Source organism: Grammomys surdaster, unplaced genomic scaffold, assembly GCF_004785775.1.
Source record: "Grammomys surdaster isolate TR1022 unplaced genomic scaffold, NIH_TR_1.0 146, whole genome shotgun sequence".
NCBI classification, from domain to species: domain Eukaryota; kingdom Metazoa; phylum Chordata; class Mammalia; order Rodentia; family Muridae; genus Grammomys; species Grammomys surdaster.
The window spans coordinates 726089-741534 of NW_021604604.1; the positions used below are offsets into that span (position 1 = coordinate 726089).

The following is a 15446-nucleotide window of genomic DNA, read 5'->3' on the forward strand; positions in this document are numbered from 1 at the left end:
AGCCATCAATATATTTTACTAAAATTGTCTGATAAACACAGATACAACAATCCCCCAGTTATTTATTGTTTGTTGATTCAGTTGTTGGGTAGTTCTCAGAGACTTTATCAGTGAATAAATTTATTTACATACCTGTCTTGAAAACATTGCCAAATCACATGCTTCCTTTTTTGAAGCTGTTTTTGAGTCTCTCTCATCCACCATCTTGATATGATGGATCCCCTCCTGCTTTGTTGGACAGGAATAAACATTGTGAGTGTTTCTTGCTACTTCTGTGGGTGATGAAAGGATCTTTTGATTCTTAAAGGAAGGTGATAGCCTGTCCTTTCCCAGCTGTTGCTTTTGCTTGGAACTCCGGTATTTGCTCTGAATGAACAGAGCAGCCTTGTCTTCCTCCTGGGCCTGATCCACTGGTCCAGTGTCTTTTTCTCCAAGGAACCCATGCAGGTGATAGTCTCTCTCCAGGTTGCACAGAGATGCATTCTGGGTAACGACAGATGTTTTCTTTTCTTTTTCTTTGCCGTCTGCATTTTGATAGATTGATTTTTGGCTAAGACTAGGATCCAAAGTTTTTTTCAGGTAAATCTCCTCAGTCAGCCACAGTCCTGGGCAGCTCGGCTTTTCCCATGTCTCCCTCCCTTCTAGACATGTTGCTTTTGATTCTTCCAAGTTGCTCCCCTCTGTGTACCACTGACAGTAACTCTGGATCACAGCATCTCCTTTCTCCTCTTTCCTCATCTTTCTGCTTTCTTCCAGGTCTTGTCCATACTTCTGTCTGGGGCTTAACTCTGCCCAACGGTCTCCCACAGTATACAGCTCTTGATTCTGCCCTTCAGCATCCACATTGCTCATTTTCTTCTGAGTCTGGTATCTTCTGTTGTTACTCTCAACATTGGTGGCTTTTGCCTCCACTCTGAAGGGAGATGTCTTCCCCACAGATGGGCTCTCTTTGTTGTTTGGAGTTGAAATGTTGGATTCATTAGTAGGCACTGAGTTTTCCATCTGTTTCTTCACAAAAGATTCCCTGTGCAAAACATGGATCTGGACATAAGATACTGCTAAACTAGAGCATATTATTTTTGTTAGTAGCTGTGTACAATACTGTATTGTAAAAAAGGCAAAAGAATGAAAGTAAACTCAAAATAGGAACAAATCAAATCTTATTAATAAAGAACCTCACAGAATGTTCTCTGTACTGGTGCCTGGAATGGCTACTTGAATAAGAAAACCAGTTTCAACTTGGAATGAGAAACGGGTTAACATGGGAAGAACGATATTTCTATTTGATGAGATACCAAAATTCTACACATGATCAAGTCAGTCAAGCATTCAGAATAGGTGAGGAGAGGCTCACCAAGCTCCACTCTTGGCTGAGGGGCATTGGCATTGAAGGTGAAGAGAGTCAGTTTTCTTCAGGGAAGTGACCCCTGTTAGATAGGTCATGCTCCAGTGGATTGTCCTACATTCAGGCCCACAACAGCACAGACTGGAGTCAGTGGGCTATGAAAGAGAACATGGAATTGTGAGGGGGTGTGGCAGGAGGAAAGGTGTTCTGGGAGGCACTGGGGAGGAACAAGGCTTGATATGATCAAAATACATTGTATACATCTAGGAAATCCTCAAAGAATGGAAAAATGTCAAACATTTTAGGAATTTAATCCTTTCTGAATATAACCTTAATGACAAAATATACATAATGATAAGATGCAGAAAGCAGACCTCGCTTTGGAGACAGTAATCAGTGTATTCATCAGGGTCATGTAGTGGACTTTACCAAGCACCAAACTTACTGATTATAGAAAATATCTTGCCAAATTAAAGTTAGGTCAGTGTCATCTGTCCACCCATGAATTCGTATGTAGTATACAATGATACTCTGCCATTTGAAGATTTGAGGACAGGGAAGCAAGGTCTTCTATATGTCATTTCTTCTTTCTTTTTCAGACAGTATAAAATCCACATAAGAACACCACAGTCATGAAAAGAGCAATTTACCATAGAGTTAAAAACTCATCATCTGACATCTTAATACTGTCTCCTGTGATTGGCAGCAGGGGGAGGTTGAGGTAGGGTGTTTGTAGAGGGTAGTTGCTCACAATTTCTACTTGGCCGTGTAGCCTGTAGGACAGTTGTGATCTTTTGGAATCTATTTGTGAGAAAGGACTCTTTATTTGAGTAAGACTTAAAAGATAGACTGGGATTCCATTTTCCTGCTTCTTTTCTACTGTATTGTTTGTGGCAGGGTGTTGTTGTGAAGCTCAGCTGGCCTTGAACACAGGATCTTCTACCTCAGTATCCTAAATGCAGGGATTACAGGCCACACACAGGCCTATTTTCCTAGTTTTACTGAACACTTCTTAGACAGCTGGTGGCATGTACAGGCTTGTATCAGGAACATAACAGAGTCCTGGTAGGATCAGTCAGCAAATATGGTAGAGAATCATAAATCCTCTTAAGTTCACTTTAGTAGTTACATTAGTCTTTTGAATGCTTTCCTAGCACCCTGCTGACAATATCCATATGTGATCAATCTATAACCAAGATAAGACAGACATGTAATCTTTAAGTGGCAATGTGGCAAGAGCTATTGTAAATTTGTTTTGAAACTTTTATCTTACTGGTGAGACACAGTGTGCTGTCTGTATACACGGCTAAGATTCCAAGGTTTGCCTCACCACAAAGACACATATGAATTCACTGTGTACCTGAGCTAGTCCAGCTCTCGGAGGACCTCACATGCAAGATGTTTCCCAGGAGAACATTTCAGACTTCCAACTTTGGGAGAACAGCTGAACTCTTCTGACACCTGCTGACAGGCTCAGAGGGCTTCATCTTTCTACAAATGAGGGATTTCTAGGCCACAGGTCAGGAGTGTTTGGTAAAGGGAGAAGTAAATCAAGGGCCGCAGATGGAGAGGTGAGCTGTGGGGTGTGTGACTGGGAAGGAAAGGCAGAGGCTGTAAGATGGCACCAGAGCTCAGGTCTTGGGAGGTGGTGTGTGCCAGGTCTCTCCTTTACTGGCCTTCTCTCTTTTCTATTAGGCTCTCTTTGAGTCTACAAGTTGCAATTTGTAGAAGCAATAAAAGTTATGTGTAACATGTACGTATGCTTGTGATACATGTCCGTGCAGATGTGTGCATGTATGTACACAGGTGCGTGTGCATGTGTGTGTATGCATGAGTATGGAAATCTGAGGTTGGTGTTAGCTGTCTTTCTCAGATGCTCTTCGTCTTACTTTTTTGAGGCAGACACTCACGGAGTTGACTTGTCAGTCATTTGACTCCAGGGATCCATCAGTTTCCATTTCTAAGTGCTGGGATTATACAGCTGTGCTGCCATGCCTGGCTTCTATGAAGAACACTTTACGTTTGCTATCTATCTATCTATCTATCTATCTATCTATCTATCTATCTATCATCTCTTTCTCTATCTATTTATATATCTTAGTCTTTATGTGATTTATAAAAACATATAGCTACATATGAATGGGGTACTATGTGATGTTTTATATATTTACATAGCATTCAATCAGATTAATCCTACTCATCTCCTCAAACACATATCAACTTTTTTAATGGTGAAAATTTCAATACGCTTGTAGGTTTTCAGTGTCTAATTGTGTGATCAATCTGTCCAATGTCAAATATTCTAGATTATGTTGGGACAGTTTCTTATTAACACTTGTGTACATTAAGAGGGAACCTGTAGATAGTAAATTTCTAATGATAGCAGCTTTATTAATAATAGCCAGAAACTAGAAACAACTTAAATATTCCTTAGCCAAATAATGGATAAAGAAATGTGGGTACATTTATACAGTGGAGTATGACTCAGCTGTCAAAAAGATAACATCATGAAATTTACAGGTAAATAGATGGAACTAGAAAAAAAATTCATCCTGAGTGAGGTATCCCAGACCCAGAAAGACAAACATGGTATGTATTCACTTTTAAATGGATGCTAGCCACTTAACAGTTAAAAAAATAACCATGCTAAAATACCCAGTCCCTGAGAAGCTAAGTAAAAAGAAGGGCTCAAGAGGGATAATAGTTCTCCCTGAGATGGAGAAAAGGAATAGATACTGCAGGAGGACTGGAGTTGGCTGAGGATAGGGAAAGGAGGGGTCAGGTTAGAAGATGAGGGGAGAGAGTACTGGGAAAGCCAACTGGAATTGGGAGGCGTCTCAGAATGAGCTAGAAACCTAGTGAAATGAAAATTGCCAGGAATCGATGAGAGTGACCCTAGCTAAGATTTCTAGCAGTGGAGGATATGGAACCTGAACTGGCCATTTCCTGTGACTAGGCAAGATTTCCACTGCAGGGATGGGGACACCAACTCAGCCACAAAACCTTGGACCTAGAACTTGTCCTGCCTACAAGATGTGCTGGGAAAAAGGTGGCACAGAAATGATAGGAGTGGACAACTAATAACTGTTCCAACTCGAGACCCATGCCATTCAAGAGCCAACTCTTGACACTACCTACAGGGCCAGGAACCAGAGGTTAGATATCCCAGAGACCTGGGATAGAACTAAACAGAACAGGAAAAAAAAACAGTCCATGAAATGATCCCTAATGACAATCATAGACTAAAACCTAGCATAATCATCATCAGAGAGACTCCATCCAGCAGCTGATGGGAGCAGATGCAAAGACACATAGGCAAACATTAGGCAGAGCTCAGGGAACCCTTCAGAAGGTGTGGGAGAGTGTAGGAACCAGAGAGGTCAAGGACATTAAAGAAAATCCACAGAATCAACTAACCTAGGCTCTTAAGGACTCTCAGAGCCTGAATTGACAATCAGGGAGACTGTATGGATTGGACTTAGGCCCTCTACATATATGTTATGGTTGTGTAGCTTGGTTTCCTTGTGGCACTCCTAACAGTGGGAGCAGGGACTGTCTCCAATTCTTCTGCCTTCTTTTGAGACCCCTTTTCCTTTTACTGGGCTGCTTCATCTAGTGTTAATGTGAGGGAAGGTGCTAGTCTTAGTGCAACTTGATATCCCATGTTTGGTTGATATCCATGAGATGCCTGCCTTTTTCTGAAGTGAAATATGAAGAAAGGAGTAGAAGGAGGAAGGAGGGAGAGAAAACTTTTCTGGATGTAATATATGAGTAAAGAATAAAAAAAAATATTTTTTTTTATCAGTGTCTGTAAACTGAAAACTAATCTTTGGTGTTATCCTAAAAAAGGTGGAAGGAAGCAAATTGGTACATAATTAAACTGCAGATGTCCTTGATATATGCAATATCTACAAGCAGTAATTATTTCTAAACGAAGTAAATTTAGTCCATCTTTGTTTTGTCTCCTATCTGCCACATGTTTTTATTTTTCTGACTCCTATCACATAGGTCCTGTTCCAGAGGCAGACTTGGGGTCTCTCTGGAGTTAGCAGGCCAGTTAACACATCATTTGGACCATTACAGGCAACCTCAAAGGGGGCATATACAGGTCTCTGAGCACACAGAAACCTGAAAATATAAGATGCCTCCACAATTCAAATTAACACTGATTTCTGTTGAGCAAGGAAATGAAACTGTCCTGTATGGTACTGAGAGAGTGTGCATGAAGGGAGGGGTGGTAAGAAGTATAATGCTGAGGATTGAACTCAGGGCTTTAATTACACTCGGTCAGCACTTCACCATGTGTGTATGTGTGTGTGTGTGTGTGTGTGTATGTATATGTGTATATGTATGTATCAAAGCCAGTCAACTTTACTAGCAATTTATTGGCCATATTCTTTTTCATGATCCTGTGAGTCATTTGGATAAGGACTTTGTTTCTTTCATCTCTGTATCCCTACTACCTAACATAAAGTCTGCTGAATAAATGAATTCTGGTGGTTCTTCAAACAGGCACTTTGAATCATGCGTAGGATTATTCTAAGACACTTTGTTGACAAAATAGTGTCAGGAAGAAAACCATTGTACCTTTTGGTTTCAAAGTTTTTCTTGTAGTCAAATTCCTGATCCTTAGCCCGAACACTCCTTCCTGCGGTGCTTTTCACGTTAGACATTTCTTTTCCTTGTTTTCGCAAGAGATGTCTTCTTGCAGCTGAAACCCATAAGGAACAAAGGACTGGTTGTCACAAGCAATAAAAGAACACTGAGTGAATGCAAGCCAGTAGTTCTGACCATCATTGTCACAGAGGAAAATGAAAGTAAAGATGCCAAATAGACCAGTTCTTTCTTTTTTTAAAGATGGGTTCATTAAAAAGACTATTTTTATATGAAGTACAACAATGGACTGTCCATGGAGCTACAATGGCAGACACGGACAGCATGGAAGGCAGCACGTTCCTTCACCTGACCTTATCTTCTTTTCTGCTATGTCCAGTTCTTTACAGAGAAGGTCCTACTTGTCTATGTGTATAGTTTGGATACTTTCACCAATTATCCTGGGAGTCATATATTAGAACTCAGTTTTCAATGTTTCACTTTATTTCAGAAAGGTGACACAAGAGTACCTATGTATTCAGTAACATTCCCCTGTCAGGAGAGCTTCTCAGGGCAAACCTCAGGCCCATTTCTTCATAAGAGTAGACTATTCTTACAACTTGGATGGAGGAAGGACTGAACAGCCTCACGTCTTATCAGGATATGTTTAACTGTTTAACTGACAAGTGAGTTATGAAAATCTTTTAAATCAGAGTTCTGTGGATTTCAGGGTTGAGGATGAGACCCCAAAGTACTTTAATGTCTTGAGCAGAAATTCACAGTTTGAAATTCCAAAAAAAGAAATGGCGGCCCATTACTGACTGACACCTAACTGGGAACAGAACACAGGTTGTTTGACAGTTATCTACCGTGTCCACCCTGTGAATGTTCTCCAGAATATGGCTGTGTATGTCAGTGAGCTAAAAATCAATTTAGCAAACCTAGGCTAACACCTAAAACAAAACAAAATAGATCAGAAGTAAGTGACAGAGTGAAAGTAAGGTACATTTTTCTTTATGGCAACTTGGTCAATTTTTTTTAATACCATAGCAAGTCATCCTAGGCATGATTTAAATTTATGTATATCTTTAAAGGCAAAAATAGCAAAATCCAAAATCTATTCATGTAATGTAATAAAAACTTAAGTGTGATCTTATATATAACTTTTGTGAGTTAGTACAGAGAAATGGATGCCCTTTAACAAAATAAAATTTAATTATATTGTCAAAAAATTATGACAATTGTAACCTTTGGATTACAGTTGGGAGAATCTTATTGTCTAATGAGTAATGCTATGGTAATATGATTCCTGAGACCCACAATCCAATTGTTTGCCACATCAAGCAGGATAGGTCAATTGTGTTTCATTAGTTCTTGACAGGAAACTCAAAACCTCAAATTATTTAATTTAAAACAAAATCATTTATTCAAATGCTAAAAGTGGCAATCAGTGTAACAATCTAATTTAGAGTAGCATGGGAGTAACAATCTAATTTAGAGTAGCATGGGAATAAAGGCCACATGAGAACTGGAGGTCTGTGAGTAAAAAGTACTAGATTTGATTTATGACCATACGTAAAGACCCAGGTATGGTTTTTACATTGCAACATCAGCCTGGTGATTACCTGACTGTATTATTACAGCACTATTCTTCCTCTTCTGCTGTAGTTCTTGGTATCTTCTTGCACCCAAGAATGCTCTGACACTGGCTTGAATCAAAACAAGCTTGTCAATGGCTTCCTTTCGCATTAGATTCAACTGTTCCACATGATAATATTTAAGGAACACCTTAGGAGAATGAAATAAAGTACAGTAAGATGATGGCACACAAGTATAGTGGCCATGTATTACGCTTAAAGAATCGATTGCATGTTGACCCTCTTTGGGTTGTGGGAGACATTACTTGCTTCTTGGGCTTTGCTGTTGCTTAGATTTTGAGGCTTAAAGAAAGATTGTTTTGGAGAAGGAAACAAAAGGTAGACCTGGCAAACTCTGAGGTCCTCTGGATCCGATAATACGAATGGGGCTTTCTGAGCTCTTGCTAGCAAATAGTTATCATCATACATTCTGAGTGAATCTCATTTTTATACTTAAAACATTTTAAAGACAATGGTGTTTCCCAAATTAAAAAAAAACATACAAATTTATCTGTAAATTAAAGAAAGGGCAATTCATTCACAAATTATTCATTCATCAAATGATTTATAAAACATTGGATTTCTTTATCTGCTGGGGTTACAAAGATGAATATGACAGGGGACTGTCAAAGCATTGTCAGTGGGGAAAATAAGGCGAGACAGGGTCTCAGCGGGATCAACAACTTTCTCAAAAGACGAAACACAGGTTGACTTCAAATCGTTCTATAGTTAACTTGAACCTGGGCAAGGCAGGAGCCTCAAGACCAAAGGCATTTTGCACACCTAAGATTTTTAGCTTCACCTAACTCTTAAAGGAATATCTTTCTTTTTTTTTACTGGATAAATTCATCAACAAAGATTACCACAAAGAGTTCATTGTGCCCAACAAGAAAATTACTTAAAACCAAATGTTATAGCTGGATCATAAGATCTGGTAACCTTGACTGTAGAACTCTCTCAGCATGTCATTCACATGGGGGCATGATATCACAAGCAAACAGTTTGGCATTACAGATTTTGATTGAATTCAATTTTAATTTCTGCAGGATTCTAGATGTTAATATATTTAGTCCATTCTGTTGTTGACAATTCATTTAAAATTCGGTGTGTTTAAAAAGGTCATCATTTTTTTTGCATAGCATTAGGAATGTTCTTATATTAAACACTTTTATCCATGTTAATGAGTTGGAAAGGTGAAGTGGAAAAATACAAATAGCTTTAAAATGCTACTTAAATATCATGCAGAACGGGCAGGCAAAGGGCCATTTTATAAGTTAAAACTCCATTTGAAGTCACACATGCATTTCTGACCATAAATGATTAGGCCTTAGCCTGACAGAGTTCATTCTTGTGAGAATTTAAAAGAAAATGGACTGAATAAAATATATATCCTCCAAGCACCTTGAATTCTCCTTTATCAAATATCAAAGTGTTACTGATGATCAGAGAAACCCCTTAAACTGTCACATGGATAATACATCCTCTGAACATCATAAATTTCTTTCCCCTCTTTCTATGCCTAAGACACAATACTCAGATTTCTTTGCAAATGTCTATTTTGGTCCCGATGAGGTGGCTGACAGTAGTTATTCGTTGTCATTTCTCCATCCTGTCTTGGAGATATCTGATATATTTCCAAGATACATTTAAAATGTACTGACAACTATCCTACCTCAAGATGTTCTCAGCATATGTGCCAGGTCCAATGTATTCTTTTTCAATATTCAAGATGATGTTTTTATTTATAAAATTTTGTTCTCCAGGGGGTTAAATACCCTCTCAAAGTTAATAATATATGCACCAGTACTCAAATACACAGTGAGTCTAATGATGATGCTAGATATTCTACTTGAGATAAATTTCAAGTTTATAATAGATACCCAAGTGAGAATTCAAAAAAGAAGAGAGAAGCAGGAATTCCATTCTCATCTTTATACTAGCTTTCTGACTGCTTAGAAGTGGTAACAGATAAAGTGATGGCTGGTCATGGCAGTGCATGTCTTTAATCTCAGTACTAGGGGCAGAAGGTAGTGTGTCTCTGTGAGTTCAAGGCCAGCCAGGACTATAAATTTAGTTCCAGGCCAGTGAGGGATACACAGTGAGACCCTGGTCCGTTCCATAGAAAAGCAAATCAGTTTGCCTTCAATACCATTTGAAATTAAATATGTTTACTGCCAGTGTCATTGGGATTTTTCTTTTGAATAAATCATCGAAGTAAAAATTTCTCATACTTTTTGTGTTAGGTTTGCCTATGGACATATCTGTAGAGCATTCTTTTGATTTTTAACTGATAGAAAAGGCCTAGCCTACTGTGGGCAGTGTCATTCCTAGGCAGCTGGGCCTGAGCTTTGTAAAGTTCAAACGTGTTTTTATCTTCATTGAAGAAGGCTTTGTGAATTATAAGTTTCATCCCCATTTTTACATATTTTCTAACAAAACTCATAATAGTTTCAACCATAGTAAAATGTTACAACTCCTATAAATACAATCATCATTTCCCCATCAAAATTAAATGAAAACATTACTTTTGTTTTTCCAAGAGCCCAATTATCAAGACCAGCTTTTTCCAGAATGGTAGCACAGGTGTCTGGACTCACTGGGGGCTCTTCACTCGATTTGTAGCAGAGAACATAATACCTGAAAATGATAAAAATGGCTGATTGGTTTGTGTAGTGGTCTAACATCTCAGCAGTGGTAACCACCCAGCAGCTCTGTCATGTTGAAGGGATGAAATTCCCAGATTTAATGCTTGGCTCTCTTATATAATCCCCAGAATGACAGCAAAGTGAGATAGATACAAACCGAGCGTCTTCTGTAGTTTCACACCTGTGGTTGCTCTCTGTTTGGTTCATGTACTTCATATATAGGAACTTGGATAATACTCATAAGCACATGGAAGTAGAATGTTTTTGATTTGTGTGTGCAGATCACTAGAAAGTCATGCTACAGAGGCTTGCAGAACTTAAATCACATCGAGGATGAATATTTAATAAATGACAGGATTGGGGTTTAAGCTGAGTTTGACTTTCTAGCATGGGTACTGGGATGGCTAAATTGGGTTGTCAACTTGATATATCTGAGAAGAGAAAATCTTCTCTTGATGAAGGCATTTGAAGAAGTGCCTGCATCATATTTGCATATGTGCATGTCTGCAGGGCATTTTCTGATTGCTAATCTATATAAGAAGGGCCACTGTGAGTGGTATCATTCCCTAGGCAGGTGGGCCTAGGCTAAATAAGAAAGCTAGCTGAATGTGAACCTAGGAAATACACCATTAAACAGTGTTCTTCTGTTGGTTCTCCCTTCAAGCTCCTGCCTTGAGTTCCTGCCTTTACTTGCCTCAATAATGGACTGTAACCTATAGGGTAAAATAAGCCTTTCTTTCCCAAGTTGTTTTTTTGGCAGTGTTTTATCACAGCAACAGAAAGCAAACTAGAACCTACTATACTATCCTGCCATCAATGAGCTATGCTCAAGAGATTGTGAGCAAAATGATTGTGAATAGATATCACTATGAAATGGACCTACTTTCTCTGGATCTGAGGCCAGAGTTCATTTTGGAAAAAACAAAAATAGTAAGACTGCTATAGTTTAGAGCTTATGTGTCTCTGATGGCCCATGTGTTAAAGACCTGTTCTATGGAAGAGCTTTTGGATGACTGTAGGAATCCCGAGATCCAGTGGGAGGTCTTCAGTTTTCTGGGGATGTACCCTTAAAGAGATTATTGGGACCACCGTCCTCTTCCTTTCCGTTTCTCTTAATTCCCCGCATCCCATGAGGCACCTTGCTTTGTTTCAACATGTGACTGTGACGTGCAACTGTAGGCCTAAAGTTATGGAGACAACAAACTGACTGGAAGCCTGAATCGACCTTTTATCTTTATCAGTTGGCTATTTCAGGTGGTTCATTATGATGGGTGGAAAGCTGATAAACATGCCTAGTATCTTGTGCAAAGTAAGATCATACTGGGCTCCTTCCCTTGTGAGACAGTACCAGGAAACTTGGTAAGGTAGAATGGGTCTGAGACCCTGACACTTGGGTACTCAACTGAGACAGTAGGTGCCTCACTGCTCCTTGTCAGATTCCTGGCCGGGAACATGTGTCCCACTCCCCCCACCCCACATTGGTCACGTAGCCCAGAACAGAATACTTCATGCTAGTGAGGTGTCTAGAGGGTTTAGCCAAATAAGCTTCCCTTTCTGGACATTTCTTCCTGCAAAAGGTATTTAGTCTGTGATCTACCCTGAGAATTTGGTGTGTATCCATTTTCCATGATGAACAGTTAATAAATGGTATGGATAAACATGGACTGTCTCTTCCACTGAGAACTGCTGTGGATAGCATGGAGAAGGCCTTTGCCTACAGAATCAAAGCCTAAGTCTCCCATAGAAGGCCTCTCTAAACTTCCGGGCAATTGCCACCAAGCTAAGGACAATCTCCAATGAGCTAAGCCAGAGCTAGTCGCTGTCCTCAGCTCAAAGGCTCCCAAAGGTCCCGGCCCATGGACCCCTCAATCCTCATTCCACTCATCTGTGCAGCACCCTAGCAGTGACTAGGTGCTCCAGGGAGACAGTGAATCCCAACTTTGGCTGCACTACATCTTAGACTGCATTTCCCACCCCACAGTGCAGTGCTCTGTGCTTTCCTAATGCCCAGCACCCGATGGCTGCGCATAGAATAAAGATAGTCAAGCTCCTGGCATTTCCCTTCCCTAGCAGCGTGTCCCCCAACCCATTGGCTGAGTGGAACTGGAACCATATTCCCTTAGGGTTGTTTTCTTGTTGTAAAGCAGAAAAGCCTATCTGTAATCACTGAGGAAAAGGTCTGGAGAGTTTTCCATCAGAGGAGTGTTAGTGCCAGAGGCTATGAAATCCTACCGAGAGCTTCAGGGGACCTTTCTAAATTGTTCTGCCTTCTGAACAGTCTATGCTGAGTTGGGTGACAGCTTTCAAAACAATGACAGAGAAAAGCTTTATCTTTTATTTCTGGAACTTGCTGTGATTTAGAACAGAGATTCATTTTATCCCCCACTATATCCATAGCTTTTATCCTTTCTTTCATATTTATCCAATAGTAATTTGCTATTCTATAGTATCATGGGGCTTTGAAACATAAGAAATTCTGTTTTTTTTTCCCCTCAAGACAGGGTTTCTCTGTGTAGCCTTGGCTGTCCTGGAACTCACTCCATAGACCAGGGTGCCCTTGAACTCTCTGAGATCCAAAGCTTCTGCCTCCTGAGTCCTGGGATCAAAGGCATGTACTGCCACTGCCCAGCTAATTCTTACTTCTTAATTTCTAAATAAATAACTTACCTGTAACTAAAGCATCACCAACACAGTGGATTTAGTTTTCCTTGTGGTCTATAGTATAAAACCATGGATATTTTGAAAGCGCAAAGCTCAGACTTTTTAACCCAAACGGTTGTCTCATTTCCTCTTTCGTTACCTCACTGATGCCTACTCTTTCAATTCAACTTAATCCAAATCCATTTTTGGCATACCAAATCCAACGTTTTTTGGCATACCATTTTATTGTGACACCAATAGCTTCCTTTCTAATTCTTTTTCACTTTCTACTCCCATGAGGTAAGCAGTTTTGCTTGAATACATAACCTGGTAAGCCATTACAGCTGTCCTGTATAAAACCTTACTTCCTGTCTTCCCTACTAACTGCATCCTCTGGCAGATCCTGCTTTGTGATTCCTGATCTTGACATTTTAAAAGTTTTTCACCCTGTAGACTCTTGCATTGTGCACACCAGTCTCTTAGACTTGTCATTTTCTAAATTGTGTCGCTTGTTAACTTCCCACGTCTTTGGCTCTGATAATCCTAACCAGATTGCCAATTACAAAATAAGCCAGTTTGAAACTGTCCCTATAGCTCTTAGCACAGTGGCTTAGCATACATATATTAATAATATTACTGTATTAAGTAGAATAAGGTAGAAAAGACCAATTAGTAGATACTGGTTGTTATGGTTTGTACATGTTTGGACCAGGAAGTGGCACTATTTGGAGGCATGGCTTTGTTGGAATAGGTGTGTCACTGTGGGCATGGGCTTTCAGACCCTACTCCTAGCTGTTTGGAAGCCAGTATTCTGCCAGCAGTCCTCAGATGTAGATGTAGAAGTCTCAGCTCTTCCTGCACTGTTCCTGCCCAGGGGCTGCCATGCTCCCACCTTGATGATAAGGGACTGAACCTCTGAACCTACCTATAAGCCAGCCTTGATTAAATGTTGTCCTTATACGAGTTGCCTTAGTCATGGTGTCTGTTCATAGCAGTAAAACCCTAACTCAGACACAGATTTATTGATTTATTTAGTGATTTACTTAAAAAGTGATTTACTGCTTATTGCTAAGCATGACTCCAGTAGCTACCAGCAGCAGAATGACCCAAAGAGATATCTGAATAGATGAAACAACAGTTGTTACCGTTGGCAACCTGACTGAAAAAGCTTACACCTGTCATATGTCTTTAAAAAAACAAGACCCCCAAGCTGACTGCCAGATACGCTGCATTTCTGGGAAAGTCCCACTCAGTTGATTGTCCTAATTTGTGGTTTCATAACATAAAATGTAAACTGGATATGAACTGAAGTCTTTCAGGAGGTCTAAGTCCTGGGTTCTGTCCACTGGTGAATACGTGGCCTCTCTTCTACTCTTGATGATGTCAGAGTGCTTACTCCCGAGAAATTCTTACACCACCACCACCACCACCACCACCACCACCATCATCACCACACACACACACACACACACACACACACACACACACACACACGTGTTGTTGTAAGAATCTCTCTGTTGTATATATATATACACATTTAAGAAAGGTGTACTTTTCTCATGACACATAAAATATATGCTAATAAATCAAATTTTAAGTTTAACCTCAAAATTAAAAAGATTAGATTTTTAGATTATGTATGTTCATGGACAGAACTGACTATTTATCTACTGGGTAGTAAAAATTTCAATGTTTTAAGATTTCTCCTTTAGATACAAATTTGAGCCTGAGCTATGGAAAGTGAAGTCAATTCAATTTTATTTCTGAACTCTAAAATTTAAATCTATACATTTGACCTTAATTGTCTATGAAAACGCTTTAATATAAAATCCAGAATATAAATAAATTTTTTAGATATATTATGAAAAAGTGGTAGTGTATTCTTAATTTCAGAACATTCTAAAAACTGCCTTTATTTCCTTTTTTGTATTTTTTTAAAGCTATGATGAATGGCTGAAAAAGAAGAGAATCATCATAAATAATTTTCATTACACTGAGTATCGATTGATCTTAGACAGTGTTACAGGTTGGGTAGGAAGTGTCCCCCAAAGGCACAGGTGTTGAAGGTTGTTCTGTGCCTGGTGTAGTGCTGCTGCTGAGGGGTGACTGGATCGCAAGGATACTAACTTGTCAGTGTGATTGCTGATGGGCTGGTAGGAGGTGGGGTCTCACTGGAGGAAGGAGCTACTTGAAGGCACATCCCTGCATCTGAAGGGTGTATTATTCTTGTCTCTTTCTTTCATCCTCTTTCTCTCAGTATCCCTCTACTTCCTGGCTGCAAGAACAACTGCAGTTTTCTTCCACCACTCCTTCCTACCTTGAAGCTTCTATCTTGCCACAGGTCTAAAAGCAACATAGCCAGCTGACCACAGAGTGAAACCACTGAGCCCATCAGCCCAGGCAAATGTCCCCTTCATCAAGTTGCTTCTTTCCTGTATTTGTCACAGTGATAGCCTGCCAACAGTTACATAGGCCATGTAAAAGAAAGCATGGTACAGCTTTCTTCTCCTTCTTTTCCTTCTTTTCTTCTTTCCTTCTTCTTCTTCTTCTTCTTCTTCTTCTTCTTCTTCTTCTTCTTCTTCTTCT

At 39.7% G+C, this 15446-nt stretch overlaps 1 protein-coding gene across 1 annotated transcript in view; it reads right to left on the reverse strand.

Moving 5' to 3' along the window:
- Positions 1-15446, reverse strand: part of Myo3a (myosin IIIA) — a 192198-nt gene that overhangs the window by 28126 nt on the left and 148626 nt on the right. Inside the window, exons 26-29 of the mRNA XM_028764933.1 lie at positions 10101-10212; positions 7564-7726; positions 5933-6056; positions 133-1024 (exon numbers count right to left, since the gene is read on the reverse strand). Of these exons, the coding sequence (XP_028620766.1) occupies positions 133-1024; positions 5933-6056; positions 7564-7726; positions 10101-10212 (1291 nt within the window). The remainder of the gene's footprint in view (positions 1-132; positions 1025-5932; positions 6057-7563; positions 7727-10100; positions 10213-15446) is intronic.